Raw genomic sequence first — 26,671 nt, 5'->3', positions numbered from 1 at the left:
GTTTTCGGTGCGCCCTGGTTGTGGCCACGAGTTTTGTGCACCGTTCCGCCTCCTCATTTGCATATTGGGGCCTTTCCACCATTTCTGACTCTGAATGCTGCCGGCATGTGTGCAGCCACCGTGGCCGTGAGCGTTCTCCCTCCTGTCTCATTTCTCTGCCGACAATCACTGCACTTCTAGGTGTATCTGTGTAGTGGGGGAAAATAACGTTTGGTGTATAGCGGTGCAGCAAACTCTTGGCCTGCTCATTTGCATGCGAATTAAGTTATTTTCTCAGACACTGTACCGTGCTAGTATGGTTGTTATAGGGTCTAAGTCTCATACAACACTGTATAGCCCATTTTGGGGGTGATGGACTCCCTTTAGGAAAGGATATAGATAGACTGTGTCTTCCCTTGTTAAAGAAGGCTGTGATTTCTACCATAGGTGGTAACTTTACTGACTGACAGAAAGCATAGGCCAAACTCTGTTTTTTTTTCTCGCTGTGATGAATTGAAAGTAATAGACATTAATGGTGCATGAAAATAACACATATTTAAATTTGTTTCTTGCATAAAATTGTGTAGCTTTGTCTTCTGCCCCAGAGAGATGACATGTGGATGCATTTTAGCATCTGTTCGATGTCCATAAGTATCAGGTCCATCATGGGTAGTTTTATGACCTGAACTAACAGTATCTTTGGGATCTATCATGTCTACACTTACTTGAGAAGTTTGTTCAGGAAATTTGGAGGGATATTCCAGAACTGAAACCCTATCTCAGAATGTGGCATGAAAGAGCTCTGTCTTGAATGGGCTGGAGGTGCACATGCTCGACATCCATTCTATTTATTGTGACTGGGGGAAGTAATTGGGTTCAGCCCCACTCAGGAACATTGTCCTATGGATAAAGAATAAACCCCCCATTACACTTTAGATAGCTATCGCTTGATTAATGGTTCTTCGGCCGGCAGCTAGCTTGACCAACTCTCCCATACACACCAGCGCTTGTGGCATTGTGGTCTTTATTAAAGAGTCACTGACAGACATCTCTGGTAGCAGCTTGTCTCTCAGATAACCACACAAAAAAAATCATCAGTCCAAAAACAAATATACCATATCCTTCTCCCCTGAAATCATCTGTGGGTGCATAGTCAGGGGGTCTCATACTCATTAGCCTGTCAATCGAACCCATTGATTTTGACAGGTTCTGCCGACATTAGTCTGTTGTGTATGGAGGCCTTTGATATCATTTCTGGGAATCTGGAACATCAGCCATTGTAATTTATTTTACTGAACATCTACAGTCTATATAATGTAATAACGGAGTAAAGAAATATCACAAGAAGATGGTGGGAATGATAGAAAAAGAAGCTGATAACATTTTTGGTAAAGTGGTGTTCCCCTGTCATGATTTATCTACAGGATGTGCCATAAATGCATAGTAGCGGTGGTCCACCAACAGTATCTGCATCCATCTCTAGAGCGAGGCCCACACTTGACCTGCTGTCAGCCGAGAAGTAGTCAGAGTTCCTATACAAATGAATAGGGTTTTGGACTCTCCACTGACAGTCGCTCTTCTCACTGCCCCGTTCTCAAAATAGATACAGATCCCATTGGTGGGATTCGCATCTCCAATACATTTATGGCATCTGGAAAAGATACGTGCCATAAATGTACGACAGCCAGTAATATCCTTCTAATGCTGTACACTGAGCATAGATGGCAATATATACTGTAGTTATCATTGATGTATTTATACTGGTATGATCCTAAATTATTAGTACCATCTTTATACAATCATGATAGATGTCAATATGGGCTATGTTAGAACTATTGCTGACAACCTTCTTAACAAAGTCGTATGGTCACACTTATTGCTCCTCAGGTATTATAGGGGTGAGGTTTGCAGGGCAGGGTGTCCCGAAATGTCATATAACTGTTAGGCTATGTGCACACGTTGCGGATTAGGCTTTGGAATTTCTGGTGCGGATTCTGTCTCTCCTGGCAGAAAACGCACCTGCGTTTTTTTGTGCGGTTCCGCAGCGTTTTTTTGTGCGTTTTTGCGGCGGTTTTCTTGCGGATTTGATGCGGTTTTCTATAATGGAATGGGTACAAAAACGCTGCAGATTCACAAAAAATAAGTGACATGCTACTTCTTTTAAACAGCAGCGTTTCCGCAGCGGATTTTCCGTAAAGTGTGCACAGCATTTTTTTTTTCTCATTGATTTACATTGTACTGTAAATCAATTGCGGATCTGCAGCGTTTCTGCACTGCAAAAAACGCTGCGGATCCGCAGAGAATCCGCAACGTGTGCACATACCCTTAATGTGAAAAAAACCACATTTTAACCACACTTGCAAAAAAATAACACACATTTGGATATTTTGCATAGAAATTAAATGAGGTTTTTATTTTCCAAGTTCTGCAAGTGATTACAGAAAAAGACGGAAGTCTGAGCCCAGTGTCGGTCATCAAAGAATCAGCAGTGACCAGAATGCCAACAGACACAGCCTTGGTCGGACAGGAATACAAGGCACAAGTACCACCCCGCAAAAACCTTTCATTAATTCCTCACCTCCATCTCCTTCGAGGACAAAAGGTAGGCATGCTGGTTAGAGCTGATCATTCGCAGTGCAATAACGCCCTCTGCTGGTCCACTCTTGTAGAAGACATTTATCCCATACTAGCAATTTACTGAATATTGTCACGGCTTTTAGTTCTAATTAGAAAACATTTAAAATAAATACTACAACAAAGTTTGTCTGATAACGAAAGACATTTTTCATAACTATGCTTGAAGCAAGATAATCACCTTTAAGCATTATATAACATTTTATATAGCGATATAATCTGCATGAAATATTGGAAGACTTGGTAAATGAATTGTATTACCTTATACAGAGCTGCATTCATAATTCTGCTGGTTGTTGTTGGAAACTGTTCAGGTGCTGGTGTAAAGACTATATTGTCCTAAAGTATAACTCGCCAGAGCTAACAAACTCTATGATGAACCAGCAGGGAATACATGGGTGCTTTCAGCTCTGAAGTGTGCAGAACTTTTGAATACCGCTTGCATATATTTTAGCAGCCGAAACTGTGGAAAAATTGTAAATTTACATTTTAGCAACATTTCTACAGTTAGTAAAGGTCGTCTGCTCACTGATTAAAATGACTTCTGCTAGTTTTTTAGCATTGACTGTGAATGTAGCTAAACTTTGTTAAAGGGAGTCTGTCAGCACAGAATGACTGTTCAAACCAAGCACTAATGCTCAGTGCTTCACTGGCATGGCTAAACATTTCAGTGCATTCTTCCACCTACTTACAGCTCTGGCTTTATAAGAAACTGAGATAAAAGGAAAAATAAGTAGTTGGGAGCGTGGACTGAATTGTTTAGCAATACCAAGGAGCACTGAGCGCCACTGCTTGATTTGAAGTCATTTTGTGCTGACAGACTCTTTTTAAACTACACTCCTCCTCCACATTGAAATTGTAGCACCAAGAAGGAAAAGTCATGGAATTATGGAAATCACAGGATTGATAGACATGTTAATAATAAAATTATGAAAAAGTGGAACCAACAATTTCAAAACCTCTCAATTTATCCAGTATTGAGCATGATTGCCACAAGAGTTCACACACTTACACACCTTGGCATGGTGTCAATGAGGCTATGAATGGTTGAGGAATATTCTGCCATGCTGAATACACTTGCACATGCAAATAGTCAAGATCCGCTTCTGGCAGCTCCCTTTGTAATTGTCAATCAATGATGTCCCAGATGTGCTTGATAGGAGTCAAGTATGGAGATGCTTCAGGCCATGGTAGCACATTTAGGCCATACAGGCTGCTCACTGTAGTATGAGGAACATGCGGCCTGGGGTGGTTGTGTTGAAAAACTGCTCCTGGGACCCAGAAGAAATTACCATACTACTGGCTCCACAATTGATCCATTCTGTACTGCAAGTTGGACGTCACTTATCAAACCTAAAGCATCAAACGAACAAAACATCAAATGTCAAAGGGTCTACACAAAGCATCAGAAGGCATTTGCACCACAATGAGGTACGTCCAGTTATAGGTGTTACACCGACTTCAAGTCATCGTTCTGAAATACTATCAAGATGCAGAGCTAGATAGCAGTAGAGATTACTGGAATGTAGGTCAATCTTTCTCAGCTCTGAATTCTGCCTTTGTTTTGGAGGCAATAGTAGCCAGAGATTGGACTGGAGACCAAATGAGTTTTGAAGACGCCTTCACTAGCGAATATCACAATGGTCCTACTCCCAAGATTATGGTAGATTGGCATAATGTACAGTAGCCAGACCCCTCTGGTCTTCGTTTCAGGTACATGAAAAGCTCTACCATGCATTCATTAGTCATGAAACCAGTGGTACTGCTATTTCTCCAATGTGTACCCGTAGTAGTCTTCTAAAACAAGGCCAGGTTGTATGTTGCGCATGCTACTGTGAGCTGCCTGTGCGGCACTAATGTGTTTCCATGGCCTGCCGCGTCTATGGACTTGTCTTTCATTGAGCACATCTGGGACACAATTGGTCAGCAATTGCAATGGGAGCTTTATTTGTGGACCCAAGTGCATGTAGAACATTCCTCAGACAACCATTAATAACCAGATTGATATCATGCCAAAGCATGAGAGGAGGGATTTCTGTGTGGTGCCCTCATACTTCATATTGAGTGAATTGAGAGGGTTTTAAACTTTTGTTTCCAGTTCTCCATCATTTGCATTAAACAATTTCCATAATTCCATTGCTTTTCCTTCTTGGTGTTTCTATATCAATGTTGAGAAGTGATTGTTACTGAATTTCTTTCCTTTCAGAATGACAGAAGCTCCTTGTTACATAAATTGTGCTCTTATAATTTAATTTGTGATTCATATTATTATTATAGCGCCATTTAATAAGCAGAGCAATATTTTTCTGTAGACAACCATTTTGTATTTGAAAAATAGCCAAAGTAAAATATTGTAGCCAGTGGTTATAAATGAGATAGTTTATTGGTTTCTGTAATATAGTTGATAACTTGGTAACTTTTATGGGTTTTGCTGAGGTTACTTACAGTATATCATGTCTCTATGCCTTTTCTCTATATTTTATTCTGTTACCAATGCTTTCTCTTTTTCTATAAATCTGTTAATTTCTGGCCATGTCTCTCTCTTGTCATGCTGCTCTTTGGATTTTGAAGGTGGGGATGTTAGCAGAATGTATCCCCCCGTATTCGCTTATTCTGTACATAAACCAAATGCCTCAAACTCAATAGATTACTGTGGTGGCTATAGTTACCACTTAGCTGTGCCTGATGATACAAAACGTGCTATCAGCTTTAAGAATGGCTGGCAGATGAATCGACAGAATGCCGAGGTGTGGAGCAGTACAGAGGAAACGGCGTCACCAAAAATTAAGTCTCGGAGTTGTGATGATTTGTTAACAGAGGATCATAATGACTTCTCTACAAACCAGGCCAAATCTGAAAGCATGGGATCCTTATTATGTGAAGACAAATTTAAGCAGAGTAGTCCCACGGTGTGGGAAAACTCCTTCACGTCTGGCGGGTGGGCTCCAAACAAGTCCAGGGTTCGTCATAGGTCAGCACATGACACTCCAGGCTTCCTAAAGTTGTACAAAAAAATGCATCGCATCAACCGCGAGGACATAATGAGCTCTGAAGTAATCTGTTCTGTGAAATCTCGGATCATGCAGTATGAACAGGAACAGCAAAAAGGAATATTCACAGGTTGGAGAACAGAATCTGAAGAGGTACCAAGAGATATGGTCCCCACAAGAATATCAGAGTTTGAACAGCTTATACAGAAATCCAAGTCCATGCCTAACCTTGGGGAAGAAATGCTGTCTGCAGTCAGTTTCGATATCTCTACCAGCACCTGCCCTAAACGTAGGTTTTCTATTGAATCTCTACTCGATGAAGAAGCTCAAGAAAGACATATATCTCAGGTACAGCATAATGGGAAAGTGAAACCATTAGTTCCTGTCCATATTGAAGTTACGAGTGATCATGTTCCAAAATCGCACGTGGAATTTTCGGATAGTGACCCCGAGGCGGTTGTTTCTGACGTGAGTGACTTCATACAAATAGAAGGATCTTCATTTTGCAGTGAGAGTGATTTTGACCACTATTCGTTTACATCTTCTGAAAGTTTTTACGGTTCTGGGCATCACCATCACCACCACCACCATCATCACCACCACCACCGGCACCTCATCAACTCTTGTAAAGGAAGGTGCCCAGCATCGTACACCCGCTTCACCACCATGTTGAAACATGAGAGGGCTAAGCAGGAGAAAAGTGAAACTTCAGGAAGGAAAGAAACCGATTCAGGCCTTTCTAAAATTGCTTTTCTTGTCAGTCCAGTGCCTTTTCGTAGGAAAAAAAGTTCCACGCCTAAAAGGCAGTCTGAAAAGAGCCGGAGTAAAGCATCTGTGTTTGAAGCTCTGGACTCTGCTCTTCAAGATATCTGTGACCAAATTAAAGCTGAGAAAAGGCGTGGGAGCTTGCCAGACAACAGCATCCTGCACAGACTTATTAGCGAGCTTCTACCTGATGTTCCTGAAAGAAATTCTTCTTTAAAAGCATTTCCTTTATCCACCCCTAACCCATCTTACTACCAGCTGCCTCAGGATGGTGCTATCCATTGCCCACCTTATCAGAATGATTGTGGAAGATTGCCCATCAGTGCCTCTTACCAGAATGTGGATGCAACCAACAACAACTCCCAGGATAGCCCATATCCTTTCAAAGGTGCTCTGCTCTCATTTCCCTAAATTTCACAATGTATCCACCTCATTTCATTCATGCCAGTTTCTAAATTTGTGGAGCCATTTGTGACGCAGAGATGTTGTAGGAAGATATGGATTGTTCAGACTACTTCAGATTGTTACATTACAAATGTATTGGAAAAATACTCTGGTGAATCATCCAACCGCTCTAATATTAGCATTTAGTCCAATATTATACCTTTCCTGCTTTCTCTTCATCTCTGTTTCAAAAAATTTTTCATATGCACCATCTATTTAGTTCTTTTGGCCAGTTTTACCTCTTTTATCAGTATATAAGCTTGGCAATCTTACAGACTCTGCTTACATTTACGATCTTTAAGATGATAGTGAAACTGACCTATTCTATTCAAACAAGACAGATCTAATTGTATCATGTAAAGTTATGGAAGTTGCAAATTCTGTGCAGCATTCTTGTGTCCCCTCCAGCAGGCTATAGGACGTTCAATAAATTGCAGATACTAAAAGTTGACGTATCTAAATGATTTTAGTTAGTCAACATAGTTGGTAGTTTGGAAATCCCTATAGTCCAGCTTGCTGTAAAGCTAAAGGGGTTGTCCACTACTCAAACAAGCCCTTCTGAATCCCTATGCTTCCTCCCAGTAAAATAATAACACTTATACTCCCCTCCGGTACAGGCTTCGTTCCAGCAGTGTCGGCACTGGCTCTCCCGGAGCTCGCGTAACTTTGTAATCCTCCTTCGGACAAGTCTAGACATCCTGAGGAAGTGACAGCTTCTCTCTCACCTTCTCCAGATGTCAATTACGTCCATAGAAGAGGAAAGTGAATCCAGCAATGATTGACCGCAGGGATCACGTGACATAAAAATGTCACGCAAACCCCAGGAGACACAGTTGGAACTGAGCCAGCATCGGAGGTGATAAGTGTTACTGTTTCACTTGGAAAACATGGGGATTCAGAAGCTTTTGTCTGAGCAGTGGTCAACCCCTTTAATGCTCCACATAAAGCAATGCCAAGAAAAAAAACCATGATGTTTCTATTTAAAGGGGTTATTCCATGAAAAATTAGACTTGTCAATGGATAGAACATGTAAAAATAAATAATTTTGCAATTTAAATGTATTGAGAATACTTTGTATGTTCTTGAGATAGTGTGGAGTCAGTGTGTCTAATCGCCCATATCTGTGTCCACCTATTGTATCAAGCAGTGGTGGACACACATGGACTATTCTTCTTTCCCGACACTGTCTGCTTGTGATACGGACATATATTTTACATATTTGTCTTCTCTTAGTCAAGGGAGAAGCGCAATGTTCTTTGTATGTCAAGGGAGGCATCGAGCAGGACACATGGCTGCATCACAACCAGGGATTAGTACACAGTGCCAAGATGGAGCTTTCCACACTATGCCATGAGAGGTCAATGCATGCCCACACTGCTGCTTAATCACAGATGATGCCTGTCAGAGAAAATCTGTGGGGCGTTATCACTGACTCAAATTTACGTTTTCTTAAAACAAGCAAAATATTTTTAGCCCGTAAATTCCGAATCATTTATGTCTACATGTTACGTCCATTGAATAATAGTAATATGGTACACATGTCAATCGTATATTACTTCTGTCCAGTTCACGGTTTTTACACTTACAAGACATACACTTTATATGGCCTTACTCAATAAGCCTGCCATGCACTTTATGAATACTCTGTGCTGGTGTTGGGTCACGGCTTGGAGCTCCTTCTGGTCACCTCCTGCTGTTTGTACTCACCTTCAGTGATCCCTCACAAGGCTTAAACCAGACACTTTATAAAGAGAAGACCAGGAGGATGACCTTAATGCATGTGGCATAGCTAGGGTCAGTCTGCTGACTCCTCTCTCAGATGCGAGGTACACATGGAATACACCAGAATAACCAAATCTTAGAAGAGGTTTTCACAGTCATAACAATTTGGGGGTTAATCAGTATTGTACCTACAACACGGTCAAATAAAGATTCTGCTAGTGTCTTCCAAGATTGTGATCTAGAAGTGCACCAGAAAAGAACATCTTTATAAAAAGCAGTGTAAATTAAAATCTAAGATCAGGTATTTTATCTAGTAAGTTTGTTTTGCATGCAGTTGTTCCATGCATGTGTATATAAGGCATGACGTCCCATAGGTGATGCTCCCATCCGTGTCCATCTGTGTTTAACATCCACACTTTTGGTTGAGTTAATGTTTACAACAGATACGTGAGCAGAAAATAGCGCATGACAGTATTGGAGCACACTGTGCCTGTTAGATGAAGCCGTCCTCACTGGGAAGGTTGCGGCGAAGTCACTGCACAGGAATGCATTGACCACCATGAGGGCCAAGATCAGCATACCGACTGCAGTGGAAGGTCGGGGCGTGAGTCATCACTTAAAATAGACTGCACGGTTAGGATATGCAGCAAGTAGGAGATCTGTAAAGTTGTCATAGATATCGAAGCATCAGAAACCGTAAAATAACATAAATAAGAGCACATCTTAATAATATTCTGTTTTTATAGTGGATCAAGATTCTCCAAGAAATTATTCATCAGCCTTCACTGATGTGAGCAAGAGTTCTGCACGGAGGGCAGGAAGAGAGAAGGAGGTAACTTCCATTCTGTGCTATCCTGGACCTAAAGAGGTTTCTCACCTTAAGGACTTGTTCACAAGACCGTACTTTCGCTCCAAGTTCTATCAGTGGAAACAAATGATCATACTCGGACCAATGTTCAAAGGGGCAGTGCAGAAGAGCGATTTTTTTCACTAACTGAATCTGTGTTGCAAAGAATCGCCACATGCCCTCGTTTCTTCCATAAATCGGATGAAAATCGCCTATTCAAATCTATGGGTGCTCAAAAAATGTGGATCTCATATGGAGCCACAGCATGAAATTTGATTTTTACAGATACATTGCAATTCTGTAACATGGTCCTGTATTTGCTGCTACTGTAAAAAAAAAAAAAAACACATTGCATATGGACAGCACACAGATGACGGTGGTTGAGGAAAAAAATCATCCAAATTTTCCGGATGAAGCTCTGAATGATTTTTTTATACTCTCGTGTGTACCTATCTGTTGGAATAAGTTTAAATGCAACAACTCCATTCCTGTTGTAGTCTGCATTGAATGTCTATGAGTGTTCATTTGTCAGCTATGCTGTGATTGTTAAAGTTTGCCTTAAAAAAAAAAAAAAAAAAAAAAAAAAAAAAAAGGTCACAGGACACTCACTGATTGCATCATTCTGCTGCTGTTTCCTTCACAGAGAGACATGTGTTACATGGACTAGATTATATCGGTAGTTACTGTCAAAGCTTTCTTATTTTGTTCCAGTTCAAGCTGCATATATTAAACACAGTTTGCCTTACGTTGGATTCTGCTGCTTATATGAAGCAACACGCGCTGCTGTGGTAATACTCCGGCTAACAGGTTATGGGCCCAGCCACCGGAAAGTAAATGGTAAAAAGCCCAGTCACCGGAATAAGCAGCGAGCCAAGCGCAGACAGCACAGAGGAACCCCCGGAATACAAGGACACCGGAACGCAAAGGTACCGCAGTGTACAGAGCACCGGACAGCGCAGCTTAAAGGGCCAGTAACAAACAAACAAAAAAGGTGGTACAAGAGACAAGAATGTCTACAGAAAGGAATGCAGTGAAGTACACAGTGCCAAGTCTCACAAATCACAATTACAGCTCCTGGAAATTCAAGGTAAAGATGTTACTTATAAGAGAGGGTACATGGAAATGTATTGAACAGCCTGTGCCTGACCCAGTACCGGGTGATTGGCTAGAGACTGATCAGAAAGCACAAAGCACTATTTCCCTCAGCATAGATGATAACCAGATTGTACATGTATGCAAATGTGATACTGCAAAGAAAATGTGGGAAGAATTACAGAAAGTGCATGAAAGGTCAAATCTCAGCAATAAGCTATATCTTATGAGAAAGCTGTATCAGTCTAAATTAAGTGATGGCCAGCATATGCAGGACTATATCAGAAACATCCTAGAGATTGTGGAACGCCTAAGGGGTATTGGTGAAGAAATTAAAGATTTTCATGTTGCTGCATTACTATTAAGTGGTCTTCCAGAAAGTTATGACACGCTTGTGACTGCATTAGATGCCAGACCAGATGATGAACTCACACTAGAATATGTGAAAGGGAAACTTGCAGATGAATACAAGAGAAAGTCAGAGACTATTAGCAATAATATATGCAAAGCAGAAACAGCATTAAAGACACAGTACTTTTCTAAAGCTCAGAGTCATTTAAAGGAAACTCGTGAATGTTTTGTCTGTAAAAAGCCTGGTCACCTTAAAGCAGACTGCAGAGTGTGGAAAGCAAGAATGAATCAGTTTAAAAAGCAGGACAGTCATCAAAAGGTTAAAACAGCTGTAAAGAAGGAAGATGCATGTATTGCGACTGCATTTGGGGTCAGCACAAGCCCATATGCAAACCATGTTTGGTGTATTGACTCTGGAGCGACTGCTCACATGACACGTGATAAGGATTTCTTCATTAATCTAGATGAAAGCAAGTCTGAAAAGGTAATTTTAGCTAATGGTCACTATATGACATCAGAAGGAATAGGAGATGGTTATTTCCATTGTCAAGTTCAATCCTCAGCACAAGTCAGAAAAATCCCAGTTAAAGACGTGCTGTATGTTCCCAAACTTGAAAGTAACCTTTTATCTGTAAAGAAGCTTGCACAACAAGGAAATATAGTTACATTTAAGGATGACAGATGCATCATTTCAAAGAAGGGTCATACCCTTGCCGAAGGAAAAATCAAAGATGAACTTTATCAGCTGAAATGCAATGAAACTGTTTACAGTGCTAGACAAGATTTTCATAAGGACTGTATTCATGTGTGGCACAGACGCCTAGGCCACAGAGATCCAGAAGCAGTAAAGAAACTAGCTCAACTTGCAAATGGTATTGCAATCAACCAGTGTAATCAAACAATGAAGTGCACAAGTTGCCTAAAAGGGAAAATGTCCAGAAAATCGTTTCCTAAAGTAAGCACTACTAAATCTGTACAGATACTGGATTTGATACATACAGATGTGTGTGGTCCAATGAGTGTTCTTACTCCCAGCAAGAAGAGATATTTTCTCACATTCATTGATGATTATTCCAGATATACTGTTACTTACCTACTTCAAAGTAAAGATGAAGTTCCACAGAAACTTGAAGAATATCTTGCTGCAGTTCTTAACAAATTTGGAAGAATACCAAAGGTACTGCGAGCAGATAATGGAACTGAATATACAAGTGGTAAAGTGCAAACCATCCTGAAAAAGAATGGAATCGTGTTCCAGACAACCGTTCCATACAACCCAGAGCAGAATGGCACAGCAGAGAGAAAGAACCGAACTCTTTGTGAAAGTGGAAGAAGTATGCTATTTGATGGAAACCTACCTACAACATATTGGGGAGAAGCCATCATGACTGCTACCTATCTTCAAAATCGACTGCCAAGTAAAGCTACAAGTAAAACTCCATATGAGTTATGGAACTGTGAGAAGCCCAACCTGAAGCATCTCAGGATATTCGGAAGCAAAACTTTTGTGCATGTTCCCAAAGAAAAACGTTCTAAGTGGGAATCTCATGCAAAGGAAGGAGTTCTTGTGGGGTACAGTGAAACTCAGAAAGGATACAGAATCCTGCATCCACAGACCAACACAGTAACAATCAGCAGAGATGTAGTGATTGATGAAAACTCAGTATCGCTCAAATTTCATGAGGTTACGCAAATAATTCAACCTAAGGAACAAGAATTTCAGTCAGTGATTCCAGACATTGAAGAGAATCTCAAAGAAAATACTGAAGTCTGGATATGCTCTGAAAGTACTGAAAAAGAAACAGAAGAACCAAGCCAACCTCAGGAGATCAGAAGATCAGAAAGATCAAATAAAGGAATTCCAGCTAAACGCCTTTCTTATATGGTCAAATCAATTCCAGAAGAAGAGCCAAGTTTGAAGAATTCAGAACTGCAATGGGACTAACAGGATAAGCAGTTGTTGAGTGGGGGTGTTGGAATAAGTTTAAATGCAACAACTCCATTCCTGTTGTAGTCTGCATTGAATGTCTATGAGTGTTCATTTGTCAGCTATGCTGTGATTGTTAAAGTTTGCCTTAAAAAAAAAAAAAAAAAAAAAAAAAAAAAAGGTCTCAGGACACTCACTGATTGCATCATTCTGCTGCTGTTTCCTTCACAGAGAGACATGTGTTACATGGACTAGATTATATCGGTAGTTACTGTCAAAGCTTTCTTATTTTGTTCCAGTTCAAGCTGCATATATTAAACACAGTTTGCCTTACGTTGGATTCTGCTGCTTATATGAAGCAACACGCGCTGCTGTGGTAATACTCCGGCTAACACTATCCTAATGAAAAATCATTCAGAGATTAGTTCAGAAAACTCAGACAATTTACTATAATTTACAGGGCCATTTACAGTTTCCTATCTTACAAATTTCCAATGTATCTGTAAAAAAAAATTGATGCAATACTGTGTATCTGTATGGGATCTGATTTTTTTTTTCACGCACCCATAGACTTTACTGGCTGAGTCTCATCCAATTTACAGTAGAAAAATGTATGCTGCAATTTTTTTGACAAACAGAATCCGTAAAAAAAATCTCTCATCTGCACTGCCTCATTGAATAACATTCGTCTGTCTGTTTTTTCCACGGACAGCACTTGGTCCGAAAATACCGACGTGTTAACAAGCCCTGAATATGATCTCCGTAAAAAAAATAATGTTACTGAATTGTGTGGGATTCTAGAAATACTGCCTTATAGGACATAATAGACCTCACCTTGGCGCTTTTCACATGCAGAGAAATTGGCTGCAATAGGCGCCAATCGACAATATGGAAAATTGATCGACTCTTATTTAATAACTTATCTGTTGCAATTATCGGGAAGGTTTCATACAATCGCTTATTTGTGCCGCAATTCGTATGAAACCCTTTACATTACGGTCAGCAGCACGTCCTCTTTGTACATGAAACAATGCGCTGCCGATAATTTTTTTGCGATAAACAATAAATGAACGTGTTTTTGTTTGATCACAGGGCAGGGTAATTATCAGGAATGAAAATTCATACAAATGTTCATTTGGGCAGTTTCCAAAGAGAACATGAGACGGCCATAGACATGAGATATTTATCTGCAGATCATTGCTAGATCTAGTTTTAATCAGGAGAATGTTTTATGAGCCTTAAGTTTACCTTAAAAATCCGCTTGATAGTTTTGGAGACAACACTTTTTATGTTCATATGCAAATGTGGTGCTGAGAACATTGTGGGTGCGGCGGGGCGGTATTGCGACCCCTTCCATAGTTCTACTCTTAGCTTCTTCTGATAGGGATTTCAGGCTTACAAATTCCAGTCCATTTCTACGTTTGTATACACTTTCTATACATGTAATAAAAACATACCTTCCATAATGGTCATCTGTCTTGACTTTTTCATGTCTAGCCCGCCAGAGCTGTGTATGACTTCAAGGCTCAGACACCAAAGTAAGTGCTTAGCTTATGATGCGATGATTGCTCATCCAGCACTTGGGATGGAGAAAGTCTTACTGTCCTCACGTCTATTTTATCCTTTTTATGAATATGATTTCATTTTACAGAGAGCTGTCCTTTAAAAAAGGAGATACTGTGTACATCCTCAGGAAAATAGACAAGAACTGGTACGAGGGCGAACATCACGGACGAGTGGGAATATTGCCAATTTCTTACGTTGAGGTTTGTGGGACTCACAAGTACATTGTAGTTATTCCCCCAAGTTGCAGAAAGTTGTTCACAGGCCTATGTGAATTTTCTTGTTTTATGTCGATAAAATATAATCTCTGAATAATAAAAGGTTCTAACCGTTCTGATATTTTATATGCTTTTTGTTTCTAGTATTCGGAAACTGCTTGTCGGTGAATATAGGGTACAATCACTGCAGGCCTCTACTTGGTGAGAACGACCTCTCGTCCGCTGAGTAGTTTTACTTTTGGGAGTATCGCAACTATATTAAGCAGCTTTTATTGGCACAAAAAGCATTTCAACCACTCTGTCAACTGAGCACAGAAATAAAGAAAGACAAGTGATAGAAATGTCCATGGGAATAGTGGATGCCTCTATAGTTATCACTATTTATGGCTACAAGTGGTTTGCTGAAGAAAAAAAATAAGATTTAGTATTAATTTGAGAAACCAAGTTTCCATTCCAAACTATATCCCTTACACCTACTACACTTGATGTATTTAGTAACTTATCCTGGAGTCATCCAGAGTGTAACTCAAGCACATTGCCCAGCTGTTGTAGCTTGTCTAGTTATCTCCAGATGACAACTGGAATAAATCCTGGTCAATATGAAGGAAGGATGATCATTTCAGTGTAGGTGGCAAAATATCTCTCCAAATTCTGAATGTGCATAGTATGGGGCCCCTACATTTTTTGTGTTTGTTAAAACATACAATCATTGCCGAAAGTATTGGCACCCTTGAAATTGCCCCAGAAAATTATTGCAATTATACATATTATGTTATACACCTGTTTATTTCCTCTGTGTGTATTGTAACAACACAAACAAAACTGAGAAAAATAGGTAAATAGGACATCATTACACACAAAACCCCAAAATGGGGCGGACAAAATTGTTGGTACCATCAACTTTAATATTTGGTTACAAACCCTGTGGATTAAATACCCGTAACTGCAATCTATCACTTCCTATAACCATCAACAAGCCATCTTATACCTCTCAGCTTGAATTTTCTTTTTTTGCAAACTGCTCCAGGTCTCACATATTTGAAGAGTGCCTTTTCCCAACAACAATTTTAAGATCTCTCCACGGGTATTCAATGGAATTTAGATCTGGACTCATTGCTGGGCACTTTAGAACTCTCCAAAGTTTTGTTTCCATTTCTGGGTGTTTCTTGAAGTATGTTTGGGGTTATTGTCCTGTTGGAAGACCCATGACCTAGGATGTAAACACACCCAGCTTTCTGACACTGGACACTACATTGTGACCCAACATCGATTGGTAATCATTAGATTTCATGATATCTTGCACACAATCAAGGTACCCAGTGCCAGAGGCAGCAAAACAACCCCCAAACATCTTTGAACCTCCACTGTATTTGACTGTAGGTACTGTGTTCTTTTCTTCGTAGGCCTCTTTCTATTTTCGGTAAACGGTAGAATGATGTGTTTATCAAAAAAAACTCTATCTTGATGTAATATGTCCACAAGATGCTTTCCTTCTTTTTGGCCTACTCAGTACTCACATACATTTTGACAAATTGCTGTCAAGCTTTTTTATGTCTGTGTCAGCAGTGGAGTCTTCCTGGGTCTCCTGCCTTAGCATTTCATGTCATTCAAATGTCGATGGATAGTTTGCGCTGACACTGATGCACCCTAAGCCTGCAGGACAGATTATTATTATTATTTTTTATTCATATAGCACCATTAATTCCATGGTGCTGTACATGAGAAAGGGGTTACATACAGGGTTATAGATATCGTTTACAGTAAACAGGTTTACAATGACAGACTGGTACAGAGGGGAGAGAACCCTGTCCTTGCGGACTTATATTCTATGGGATAGTGGGGAAGAGACAGAAGGTAGGGGTGAGGCGGCGGCTCTGGCGGTGGTGAGGCGGCGGCTCTGGCGGTGGTGAGGCGGCGGCATGAAATTATTTCAACTTGATTGGGGCTGCTTATACACCATCTGGACTATCCTGTGTTGCAACATTTCATCCATTTTTCTCTGCTTTCCACGTCCAATGAGATTAGCTACAGTGCCATGGGTTGTAAACTTCTTGATTATGTTGCGCACTGTGGAAAAAGGAACATCAAAACCTCTGGAGATGGACTCGTAACCTTGAGATTGTTGATATTTTTCAACAATTTTGGTTCTCAAGTCCTCAGACAGTTTAGGTACCCCCACGTTGGTCAGATGTATGGGCCCTTGTAGCATTCTAAATTCTATAAGGGCATACATGTTGCACCTCCTCCCCATTATGTAGCAATGTCTTGTACCCCATCTTGGGCTCCTCCCTGGTATATATGTCCTTAATCCAGGGCCCATCCTAGTATATATGTCCCTCATCCTGGTTTGTGTATGTATATACATATATATGAATATGTATGTGTGTGTGTGTATAATATATATATATATATATATATATATATATATATATATATACAGCATATATCCTCCATCCTGGTATATATGTTCCCCTTCCTGGTATATATATTCTCATCCTTTTTTATATACCCCTTGGCCTGAGCCCCATCCTGGAACATATATTTCCTCATCCTGGTATGCATGTTCCCCATCCTGGTATATAGCTCACATCCTGATACATATGTCCCCCATTCTGCCACTGTTCTTTAATGCATATAAAAAAAATAAATGATTCTTCTCACCTTCCTGACTTCAGCATGCAAGCAATGGGAGTGCATGATGTCACTGCCATGCGCCCCCAGTCACATGCACGCCAATGTCAGCTGCTGGCCTTTGATTGTCCGACAACGTGCTTAGCAGCGCACAGCAGCACAGTGTAGACTGTGGAGACCTGGGTGTCGTAACCAGTGCCTTCCCCCCTCCCATCCATCCCGTAATGTTAGCCCTCCCCCGTCCATAATTTTACATTATAGGGGGGGTCTCATGGCCTCACAGGCTCTGAATTTAAGCTGTTTTAGGTTTTAATAGTAATGTTTTAACTTTGTGATTCCTGAGGTAAGCTTTGGCTTGGTAAGCCAAGAGCAGGTTCTATCCGGTTTTATTCTGCTTTTGGCGGTTCAATTCAAGTATTTTCATTGGTGGTTCTCATTTTGGCGGGCTTTTAGTGTTGGTATAAAAGCCCTTTCAGTTTGAAATTCCTGTCATTCAACGGTTATCCTGAAGAACCGAAGATGGACAACCTTATGCAGCAGCTGCTTCTGAGGGCTGGCAAAGAAGACGGGGAGGCCTGGCTAAGAAGCTGCCTTGCCAGCGATCCTTTACCTTCACCAGCTATTACTGCTACCATTCCTCCGGTTCCGGTATCTGAGACGCAGCCTCCGGTCCTTAATACAGCGGCGGCTGTGACAGCGTGCGCTCCAGGCCGTTCCAGAAAGAAGACGCCCCGGAGATCGATATCTCCTTCACTTCCGCCGGCAACTCCCTATAGCCGGGCGACTAATGTGAGTAGGAAACGGAGCCGTCCATCAAGCGGGTCTCGCAGCGTCGCGCGAGATTCTCAGCCTCAGCACGCAGAAGCGTCGGCTTCCTCATCTTCAAGCGCCGCCATCTTGCTCACCGCCGGCAGCCGTAAAAGCGCTGCGGCGGCACCTCTTACACAGGCTGAGGCATCGGTCTCTTCATGGAATCTTAGCCATCAATCTTCTGCGACATCCAGCAACTTGGCGACTGAAGACCCAATCTGCAATCAACCATCTCCTGCTCCAGGAAACCCTCAGTTGTGCTCGCCTCCCCTTGTAGGCTCGAGCGTTGGTCCTCATGCTGATCAGTTACCCAGAGGTGTTGTACAAGCAAGGGGTGAGATTGTGAATGTCCCCTTGTCTGTCTATCCTGACCAACTCAGGGATATTATAAAAAGCGTCTTAGCCGAATCCTTAGGGGAATTTGGTAGTGTACCCTCTGATTCCCCATCCATTATCCCTGATATTAACTTGTTACCTCAGAATACATTTAAAGAGGCTTTGACTTGTGAGCTCTCTCCACTTGGGTTTCACTTGAGCTCATCAGTCAAAGACCTTATTTGGAGTAATTCTTACGTGGACTTATTTTCTTTACTCCCCCGCAAGGATCAGCTGAATAGATTTGAGAGAGAAAGTAAGCCTGAAAATGAGGAGTCTAAGCGTTCTGCTTTTAAGTCCTTTAATAACTGGATTCAGGCTTTTTCGATCTATTCAGCTGTTCTGGGAGAGAAGTTTCCTGGCCTGTGTTCAAAATTATTTCAGCACATCGATATTATTTTGGAGGCTTATCGTAATTTTGGAGGTGTTGCATGGCTGCATTATGACGAGGCCTTTAGGCAAAAATTGGCCGTGCACCCAGATATTAATTGGGGGGTGAAGGACGTAGGTTTGTGGTTAAATCTGATGCTGCCACAAAGGCAATACACTAATAAACAGTCAGTTTCCAGCTTTTCAAAAAAGGGCGTCTGCTTCGCTTTTAACGAGTCCACATGCAAATGGGGTAATTCGTGCAGGTTTCGCCACGAATGCTCTATTTGTGCGAACTCACACCCCTTGTTTAAGTGTTTTCGTAGACAGTCACCCAAAGAACACATTCCAAAAAGCGCGGACGCCAGTGAATCTCCAAGAAATGCTGTGGTGGCTAAACTTGTACCCAAAACAGGAGACTAGTAGTCTTTTGTTTAATGGGTTTTGTTTTGGCTTTAATGTCCCTCAATTTAAGGGCCTGGGCTGTACTATTGTTAGGAACCTTTCTTCGTTGATCCACCACCGTGAAGTGGCGAGTAAAAAGATTTTTGAGGAATTAGTTTTAGGAAGGATTGCGGGCCCGTTTCCGAACCCCCCTTTTAATAATTTTCGGATTTCACCCCTTGGGATTGTTCCCAAGAAAGAAAGTGGGAGTTACCGCTTAATTCATCATCTATCCTTCCCTACAGGTTCCTCCCTGAACGACGAAGTAGATAAAGCCGAGTGTTCTGTCTCATATTCATCATTCGATTCTGCCATAGATTTACTTAAGAAATTTGGCAGATTCTCCTTGATGGCAAAAGCAGATATAAAATCCGCGTTCAGGCTCCTTCCCGTTAACCCCTCTGGATTTAACTCCCTGGGTTTTCACTTTGAGAATCAATTTTATTTCGATAAGTGTTTACCCATGGGTTTTGCGTTGTCGTGCTTTTATTTTGAGAGCTTTTCATGTTTTTTGCATTGGGTAATAGAATCCAGCATTCAAAACGCTGGGATTCTTCATTACCTAGATGATTTCCTTTTTGTCGGTCCACCATTTTCGCAAGCTTGCCAGATGGCCTTGAATACTTTTTCTTCAATGTGTGACAAATTTGGGGTTCCTCTGGCCCATGACAAAACTTGCCAACCCACTAATGTCATTGAATTTTTGGGTATTACCCTAGATTCAGTTCGGATGGAATCAAGACTTCCGGAAGTAAAGATTACGAAACTTTGTACCGCTTTGGATAAATTTTCACAGAGTAAGAAGGTGACGCTTAAAGAAATCCAATCCCTTTTGGGCCTCTTGAACTTTGCTCTACGGGTCATTCCAATGGGTAGAATTTTTTCCAGACGCTTGTACGACTCTACCATTGGAATCTCTTCCCAGGAATCTCATATCAGAGTGTCATCTGACTTAAAGGAAGACGCCAAGATTTGGCGGACTTTCTTAGGAAGTTACAACGGCAAAAGTTGTTGGCAATCTACCTTTATCCTAGCTGATACTTTGAATTTTGCTTTTTCTTATAAAGCCGATTCGGGCTGTGGTGTCCTTTTTTCTCCTCATTGGTGCTTTCTCGAGTGGCCGGATCGTTTGATCCAGAACGGGATTGTAAAAAATTCGATGGTTTTAGAAATTTTTTCCATTTTTCTTGGTTTAACGTTGTGGGGGCACCTTTTGAGTAATAACAGGATTTTGATTTTGTCAAACCATCCGGGTGTTATTCTTGGGATTAACACCCTATCATCTAAGAATTTCTGGGCCATGAAAATTCTTAGGCAGTTAGTTTTACTTTGTTTAAAGTTGAATATCTGGCTCAAAGCGAAAAGCGGAACAAGTAGCTTATCGTTTATTACTGACTCCATTTGCTTACAACATTGGCATATTTTTCGCCAACAGGTTCCTTCAGCGGATCTGGACCCAACAGCTTGCCCTCAACAGATCTGGGATTTAATCCTGACTTAATTCCTCACTTTATCGAGAATTCGTTGTCACCTAGAACATGGGCTGATTACTCGGCCGCATGGCAACAATGGATTAATTTTTGTAATTTAAACAATTTTAATTTCTGCATATCCAGTCCTATCTCTGGTTTGAGGTTTCTCGAATTTCTTTGTAACAAAGGTTTATCCTTCTCTGCAGTTGCCAAATCTCTAGCGGGTATCTCATTTTTTCTAAAACTTCTTGGAAAGAACCCTTTGACGGGATTATTTCCTATCAAACAATTTTTGAAAGGATTTAAACGGGCAAGTTTCAAACCAGACAATAGGCGCCCGATCTCCCTCCCATTTTTAAGAGACCTTTGTTTATCGCTTCATGAAGTTTGTACCAATTCTTTCGAAGCTATTTTGTTTTCCGCTGCGTTTTCCTTAGCTTATTTTGGGGCATTACGTGTAGGAGAATTAGTTTCTGCCAAAAAATGTAATCCCTCTGGGCTTATGGTCTCTGACGTGTCCATTACGGACCCGCATCTGTTTTTATTTGTTAGACGTTCCAAAACTGATCAGCTAGGAAGGGGCGTTAGATTGAAGATAGAGGCTAAACCTGGCGAAGCCTTCTGCCCTTTATTTACTACTGCTACCTGGCTTAGTGTTAGACCTTCTGTCCCCGGGCCTTTATTTGTGCATTTAGACGGGTCCCCAGCGACAATTTTCCAATTTAATTCAGTTTTAAAAAAATGCTTACAATTTTTAAAGAAAGATCATTTAAAATTCACCTCACATTCCTTCCGTATAGGTGCTGCCACGGAGGCAGCGAGAGCTGGTTTACATAGTTCTCAAATTATGCAGCTGGGAAGATGGGAGTCGGGAAGGTTTAGGCTTTATGTGAGACATGACCTGTATGATAACTAAATTTGATTTCTTTCAGGTGTCAAGGTGGTATGGATCGTAGGACACTCTTATGTGTACTGGGCTCAGAAGAGAGCTAAACAACGTTTTTATTCTGAAAACCTTTCTTTTAGCCAGGACTCTGTTTTAATATTTTGGCACAGTTTAAGAGGCCTTTATTGGTTTAATCTATGTCATGAGTTGAACAGATGTTTTGCCAAATTTCCTCATCCGGATCTAATAATCTTTCATCTAGGGGGTAATGATATCGGGAAAACAAAAACTCTGGATCTTTTATCCTTTATGAGATCCGATTTTGTTTACTTTAAGCAATTTTCTCCTCTCACTTGTTTTGTTTTCTCCGAAATCATCCCCAGGTTTATTTGGTCTACGAAGGAACTTTCTTTTATTGAAAGAATTCGGAAGAGAGTTAACAGAAATATGTCTAAATTTTTACCAATGATTAACGGCTTCTCTTTTAGACACACTGAGTTGGAAGGTTTTTTATTGGGTTTATTTCGCAATGATTTAGTCCATCTCTCTGATATAGGATTGGACATTTTTAACTTGGACCTTCAGTCAATAGTGGAAAAATGGCTGTGCTTTGGTGGGGGGGCCAGGTCTCTTTGAGCCCTGGCTTATGGAAAATCGCCCTTCGGGTGGATTGGTTGCATCGTGATTAAATTGACGGATATTTAAGAGTTAATAATTTAAAGATGAATTAATTTATGTTATGAATTTTAAAGTTACTCAAAATAAATGACACGGCCTTCTTCCACTTATTGTTTCTGGTCTCTTTATTGAATGAATGGGCCTTGTGAGGCCATGAAACACACACAGTCCTAGGTGGGTTGAACAGGTCGGTCCCAGTTTTATTAATTAAATAAGCAGAGAAAGGGCAATTACATATCGTAACGGGCGCTCGCGCCGAGCTTCTGTCCGTGATCGACAGGGGAATTGGCCCAACGAGCGGCTACGACCTTTGCCCTCCTCCGCTTCTTCCGCTGTGACTTAATAAATGTTACTAGGGTTATATCACGTACGTATATACATTTTTATTATTTATTTATTTATTTTTTTAACGTAAAATATTACAATAGCAGTTACAAATTGACCTCATCCCGCAGGTTAGTACCATCTTTAGCCTTTAAAAAGGGAGGGAGGGTGGGACAAAGCTTCCAGGTGTCCGCCGGGAGGAAAAGAGAAAGTTCCTGGCCGGACACCTGGATTTAACCCCTGTAGGAGTGGCCGTAGGACCCCTCCCCTCCAGTGACCACTGGCCGGCTGGGGGTCTTCCAATTAGTGCATCACTAAGGGGGAGTGATGCCAGGGGGGAACTGGCACTGACAACCTTTCCGTGCTGCTCTGTCTAGGTGCTCCCCAGTCAGAGACGCGCACCTTATACAGTACCGTGTCTGCCATTACAGTGGGTCTCTGCACCGCAATACACTTCAGCTGAATGTGCGTCTGAGGATGGACATCCAGTTGAAGTTTGTGCTGGCATTGGCGGGCCCCTCACCATCACATGCCCGGTCAAGGTTGCGACTTCTGTAACCATGATCGTTATGCCCCTGTCAGTGCCTATGTGAATACTACTTAATGCCTACCTGAGAGCATGAATCCCTACAATGTTTTTAGAGCTTTTGTCTTTCACAATCTCACAGTCCTTTTTATTTCTTTATACAGAAAATAAACCCTACTGAGAAATCACAGCCAGTACGACCCCCACCTCCTGCACAAATTCGAGAGATCGGAGAAGCAATAGCTAAATATAATTTCACTGCTGACACAAATGTGGAGCTAACACTGAGAAAGGTGAGTCCCTGATGAATAAGGCCTGTGATGCTGAAGGCTTTACTTTGTTCCACACAGTTGGGCTTGTTGGGTTCTTATTTTGAAACATTTTCTGGAAAATCTCACATTTTAATTGAAAAATAGCCCATCGTATGATATGTCCTATGAATCTGTGATAAATATGTCTTGTAGTGAAATGCATGTAAAACCATTTATTGTTTCTTAGTGTTTTATCTTCACACATGGTTACTGTCACAATCTTGTCTGCCAAGAATACAAAAGTAATTATTTTTCCAAGTAATAAAAGTTATCAAACAGGTTGCTTGCAGGATGCTTGATGGCCAAAGCCGCACAAATTAAGCAGAAAAGTAAACCCATCTTGCTTGCTTGCATCTACAATGTAAATGCAAAAAGATGGAAAAAACCTTTAAAACATCATTGTTTTACCCTGTAGCATTTTTAATCAGGATGTTTATAGGAAGCCTATAAAGGATAAAACAGTGGGCATGAAGTCCCGCAAAATGGGAGTTTATGGGTGCCAAGCTTGTGTTCTGTACAAAGCATTAATCAAGACTAAATGAAAGAGAGCCCCTGACCGGTAATGCACAAGTGCGGCAACAAGTCTGTTCAGAAGGGCTATGGAAGCAGAATGTGGAACTATGGAACTGTAACTGATGAGCTATAGGGAAGGCTTTTAGTTCTCTGTCTCTAAAGCAGAGAAGTGACTTGACCTGGACATGTCTCACCAGTCCCGTCTGCCCATCAAAGGTTGTGAACTTTTACTCCATTCAAGATTGCCCCTAAAACTGCTGAAAAAAGGCTTCTCATCAATACTAACTATTTTGACTTCCAGGGTGACAAGGTGACACTTCTAAAGAAGGTTGATCAAAACTGGTATGAAGGTAAAATTCCTGGAACCAGCAGACAAGGCATCTTCCCAGTGTCCTACGTGGAAATTGTAAGAAAGAGTCCGTCCAAGAGTCCAGGTGTATCTCCAGAAAGGTTACGTCACCAGAATTATTCCACTGAGAGGATACATAATTCAAGTAGCACAGTAAGTCTTTCCTTCCACAAATATTACCATCCATATCCCTGAGGTTATTTCTTATTTCATTATGTGATAATCTTATGGCATCCTAACCATTATATGTGAACCATATACAGACGGTGACATCAGTGAAAACAGTTTTCTGGTTAATAGTTCAGTGTTGTGCATATTTAATTTGAGAATAAATGTAAAAGCCCTAGTGTTTTCCGCAGCATGTGATTACATTACCACTTGGAGAAAGTATACACATATGGAGAGTTTATTATTTAGTGGTGCCCAAAAGAGTGATGTTATGTGATTAATTATATCATCTGCCTGTTGAGAATTTGCAGGTAGTATATTAGAAAAGCAGCACCAGGGTGTAATATATTGATTGTCAAATGTTGTTTCATTTTTTTGTGGGAATCTGTCAATAAAAATGACCCTCATAATCCATCTATATGGTCTTGTAGGAATCTGTCAATAGAAACGATCCTCATAATCCATTTATATGGTCTTGTCAGTCATAGGAACCTGAATAAAATGATACCTTGATATCTGTGATCTGATGAAATCCATGTTTTCTTAGTATGTAAATGAGCTGTTAAGATCTATGGGCCGGACACTGGGGATCTGCCTCCAGAGCTTATTTTAAATAAAATGGGGAATTACCAGTGAGAGACATGAAATGACTGACATTCTGCTCTCCAGATCTCACTGCAGAGCTGCGTGTGATTAGAACTAACATAGTACAGCAGAGCAGAACTTTGGTGCAGAACTCTCCTTACAAAGTGCTGTCAGCTCTACTGTTGTGCCCCTCCCCCTACACTAGCTGCCCCTGAGATGGAAGCTGAAGAAATGTTAGTTATATTCACACTCAACTCTTCAGTGTAATCAGGAGAGCAGTCTTTACATGTCTCACACTGGTAATGTCTCCTTTCATTTAAAATAAGCTCTGAAGGCAGATTCTCATGCAGATCAGTGTCTGGCCCATAGCCCTGAACAATTCATTTACATACTAAAGAAATGTGGATTGCTCTGGAACAAGACATTGGATCGCAGATATCAAAGTAGCATTTTATTTCTATGACCTGCTTCCCCATATAGACTCCTTAGGTTTATCTTACTGATAGATTCCCTTTTAAGGAATAAAAGAAAAGCAAACAAAACATTTAGAGCCAATTTAACCCCTTTACGTCCAATGACGAGCATACCATGTCATGAGCGGGTGTAAGTTCCCACACCATGATGTGCTGTGTCAGTCATGACTTTGAACTGTCACTGTGTGTAAACATGCAGTGACCGTTCAGTGGCAACAGTTATCACTGACAGCTGAGAGGCATGAGAAGCCGGCATGCGTCCCCGCACCCAAATTGCTGTCAGTTAATCTGAGTGACCTCCCAAAGATCACAGTAAGGCCCAGCTCACATCTATCCGGCATACCGCGCTGAGCGCTTACACCTGGGTTTCCTTGTAAATCTCTGAAATGCGTGATTTAAGATGGAACCCCCAGTGAAAGATTCCCTATAATGAGGCAAATGGAGGCACTGTGGATGCCATCTGATGCATGATTATGATTGTTTCTGTCTTTATAGTTGTTCAAAAACCGCGGCCGCCAAAATGGGGTCACTTTTGAGGGGATTTAGTCACAACAGGGGCCCTCCAAACGTGACATGGCGTCCACTCTCGATTCCAGCCAATTTTGTATTAAAAAAGTCAAACCTTGCTCCTTCCCTTCCAAGCCCTGCCGTGCACCCAAACAGTGGTTTTCCCCCACATATGGGGTATCAGCATACTCAGGAGAGATTGCACAACAAATATTGGGATTAAATGACCATAGTATATGATGACGCGCTTAGGGGTAAATGATCAGGGGTATCAATAAAGAAGATGGACAGGTAGAACTGTAGCGCCCCCACTGCCGCAGGGCCGAGGGGTACCCGGTACCGGGCCTCTGAGTCTCTGTCCTGGGGTTGTCACGGTGGCTAGACCTGGTCCGTGACCCTGCTGAGGGGCGCCAAATGAAAGGTGTGGGTGGTGATGATGTTATGGTGCGGTGCAGGTCGCAGTAAATAACGAGGACACCAGGTTGCAGTCTCTTTACCTCTTTACTGAAGGCTTCAGGATCCTCAGTCCGGAATACGGTTAACCGGGCTGCGCAAGTCCGGCCGGTCCGATGGCACCTCCAGAGTTCCCTTTGCAGGTGGAAATCTGTGCCTACCTTCTAGCGCTTGTGTGTTGTGGTCCTCCCCTGCTGTGCTTACGGGATAGTCCCCACAACTGTTGTGTCTGTTTCTGAAGTTCCCTCACAACTCGATTATGATG

General features: G+C 41.3%; 1 protein-coding gene across 6 annotated transcripts in view; it reads left to right on the top strand.

Annotated features, from left to right (window-relative positions):
• The window catches only part of SORBS2 (sorbin and SH3 domain containing 2), a 298,577-nt gene that overhangs the window by 238,704 nt on the left and 33,202 nt on the right, over positions 1–26,671 (top strand). For 5 of the 6 annotated variants that reach the window (XM_077279629.1, XM_077279627.1, XM_077279626.1 and 2 more), the window contains 6 exons: positions 2,403–2,581; positions 9,281–9,366; positions 14,249–14,289; positions 14,403–14,517; positions 23,212–23,340; positions 24,173–24,373. In XM_077279629.1, the coding sequence (XP_077135744.1) occupies positions 2,403–2,581; positions 9,281–9,366; positions 14,249–14,289; positions 14,403–14,517; positions 23,212–23,340; positions 24,173–24,373 (751 nt within the window). Of the gene's footprint in view, positions 1–2,402; positions 2,582–5,184; positions 6,757–9,280; positions 9,367–14,248; positions 14,290–14,402; positions 14,518–23,211; positions 23,341–24,172; positions 24,374–26,671 lie in introns of all 6 variants that reach the window. The other variant, XM_077279625.1, reaches the window with a different exon arrangement.

This window comes from Ranitomeya variabilis, chromosome 1 (assembly GCF_051348905.1).
Source record: "Ranitomeya variabilis isolate aRanVar5 chromosome 1, aRanVar5.hap1, whole genome shotgun sequence".
NCBI lineage: Eukaryota > Metazoa > Chordata > Amphibia > Anura > Dendrobatidae > Ranitomeya > Ranitomeya variabilis.
This window is presented reverse-complemented; position numbering and strand designations above follow the sequence as displayed.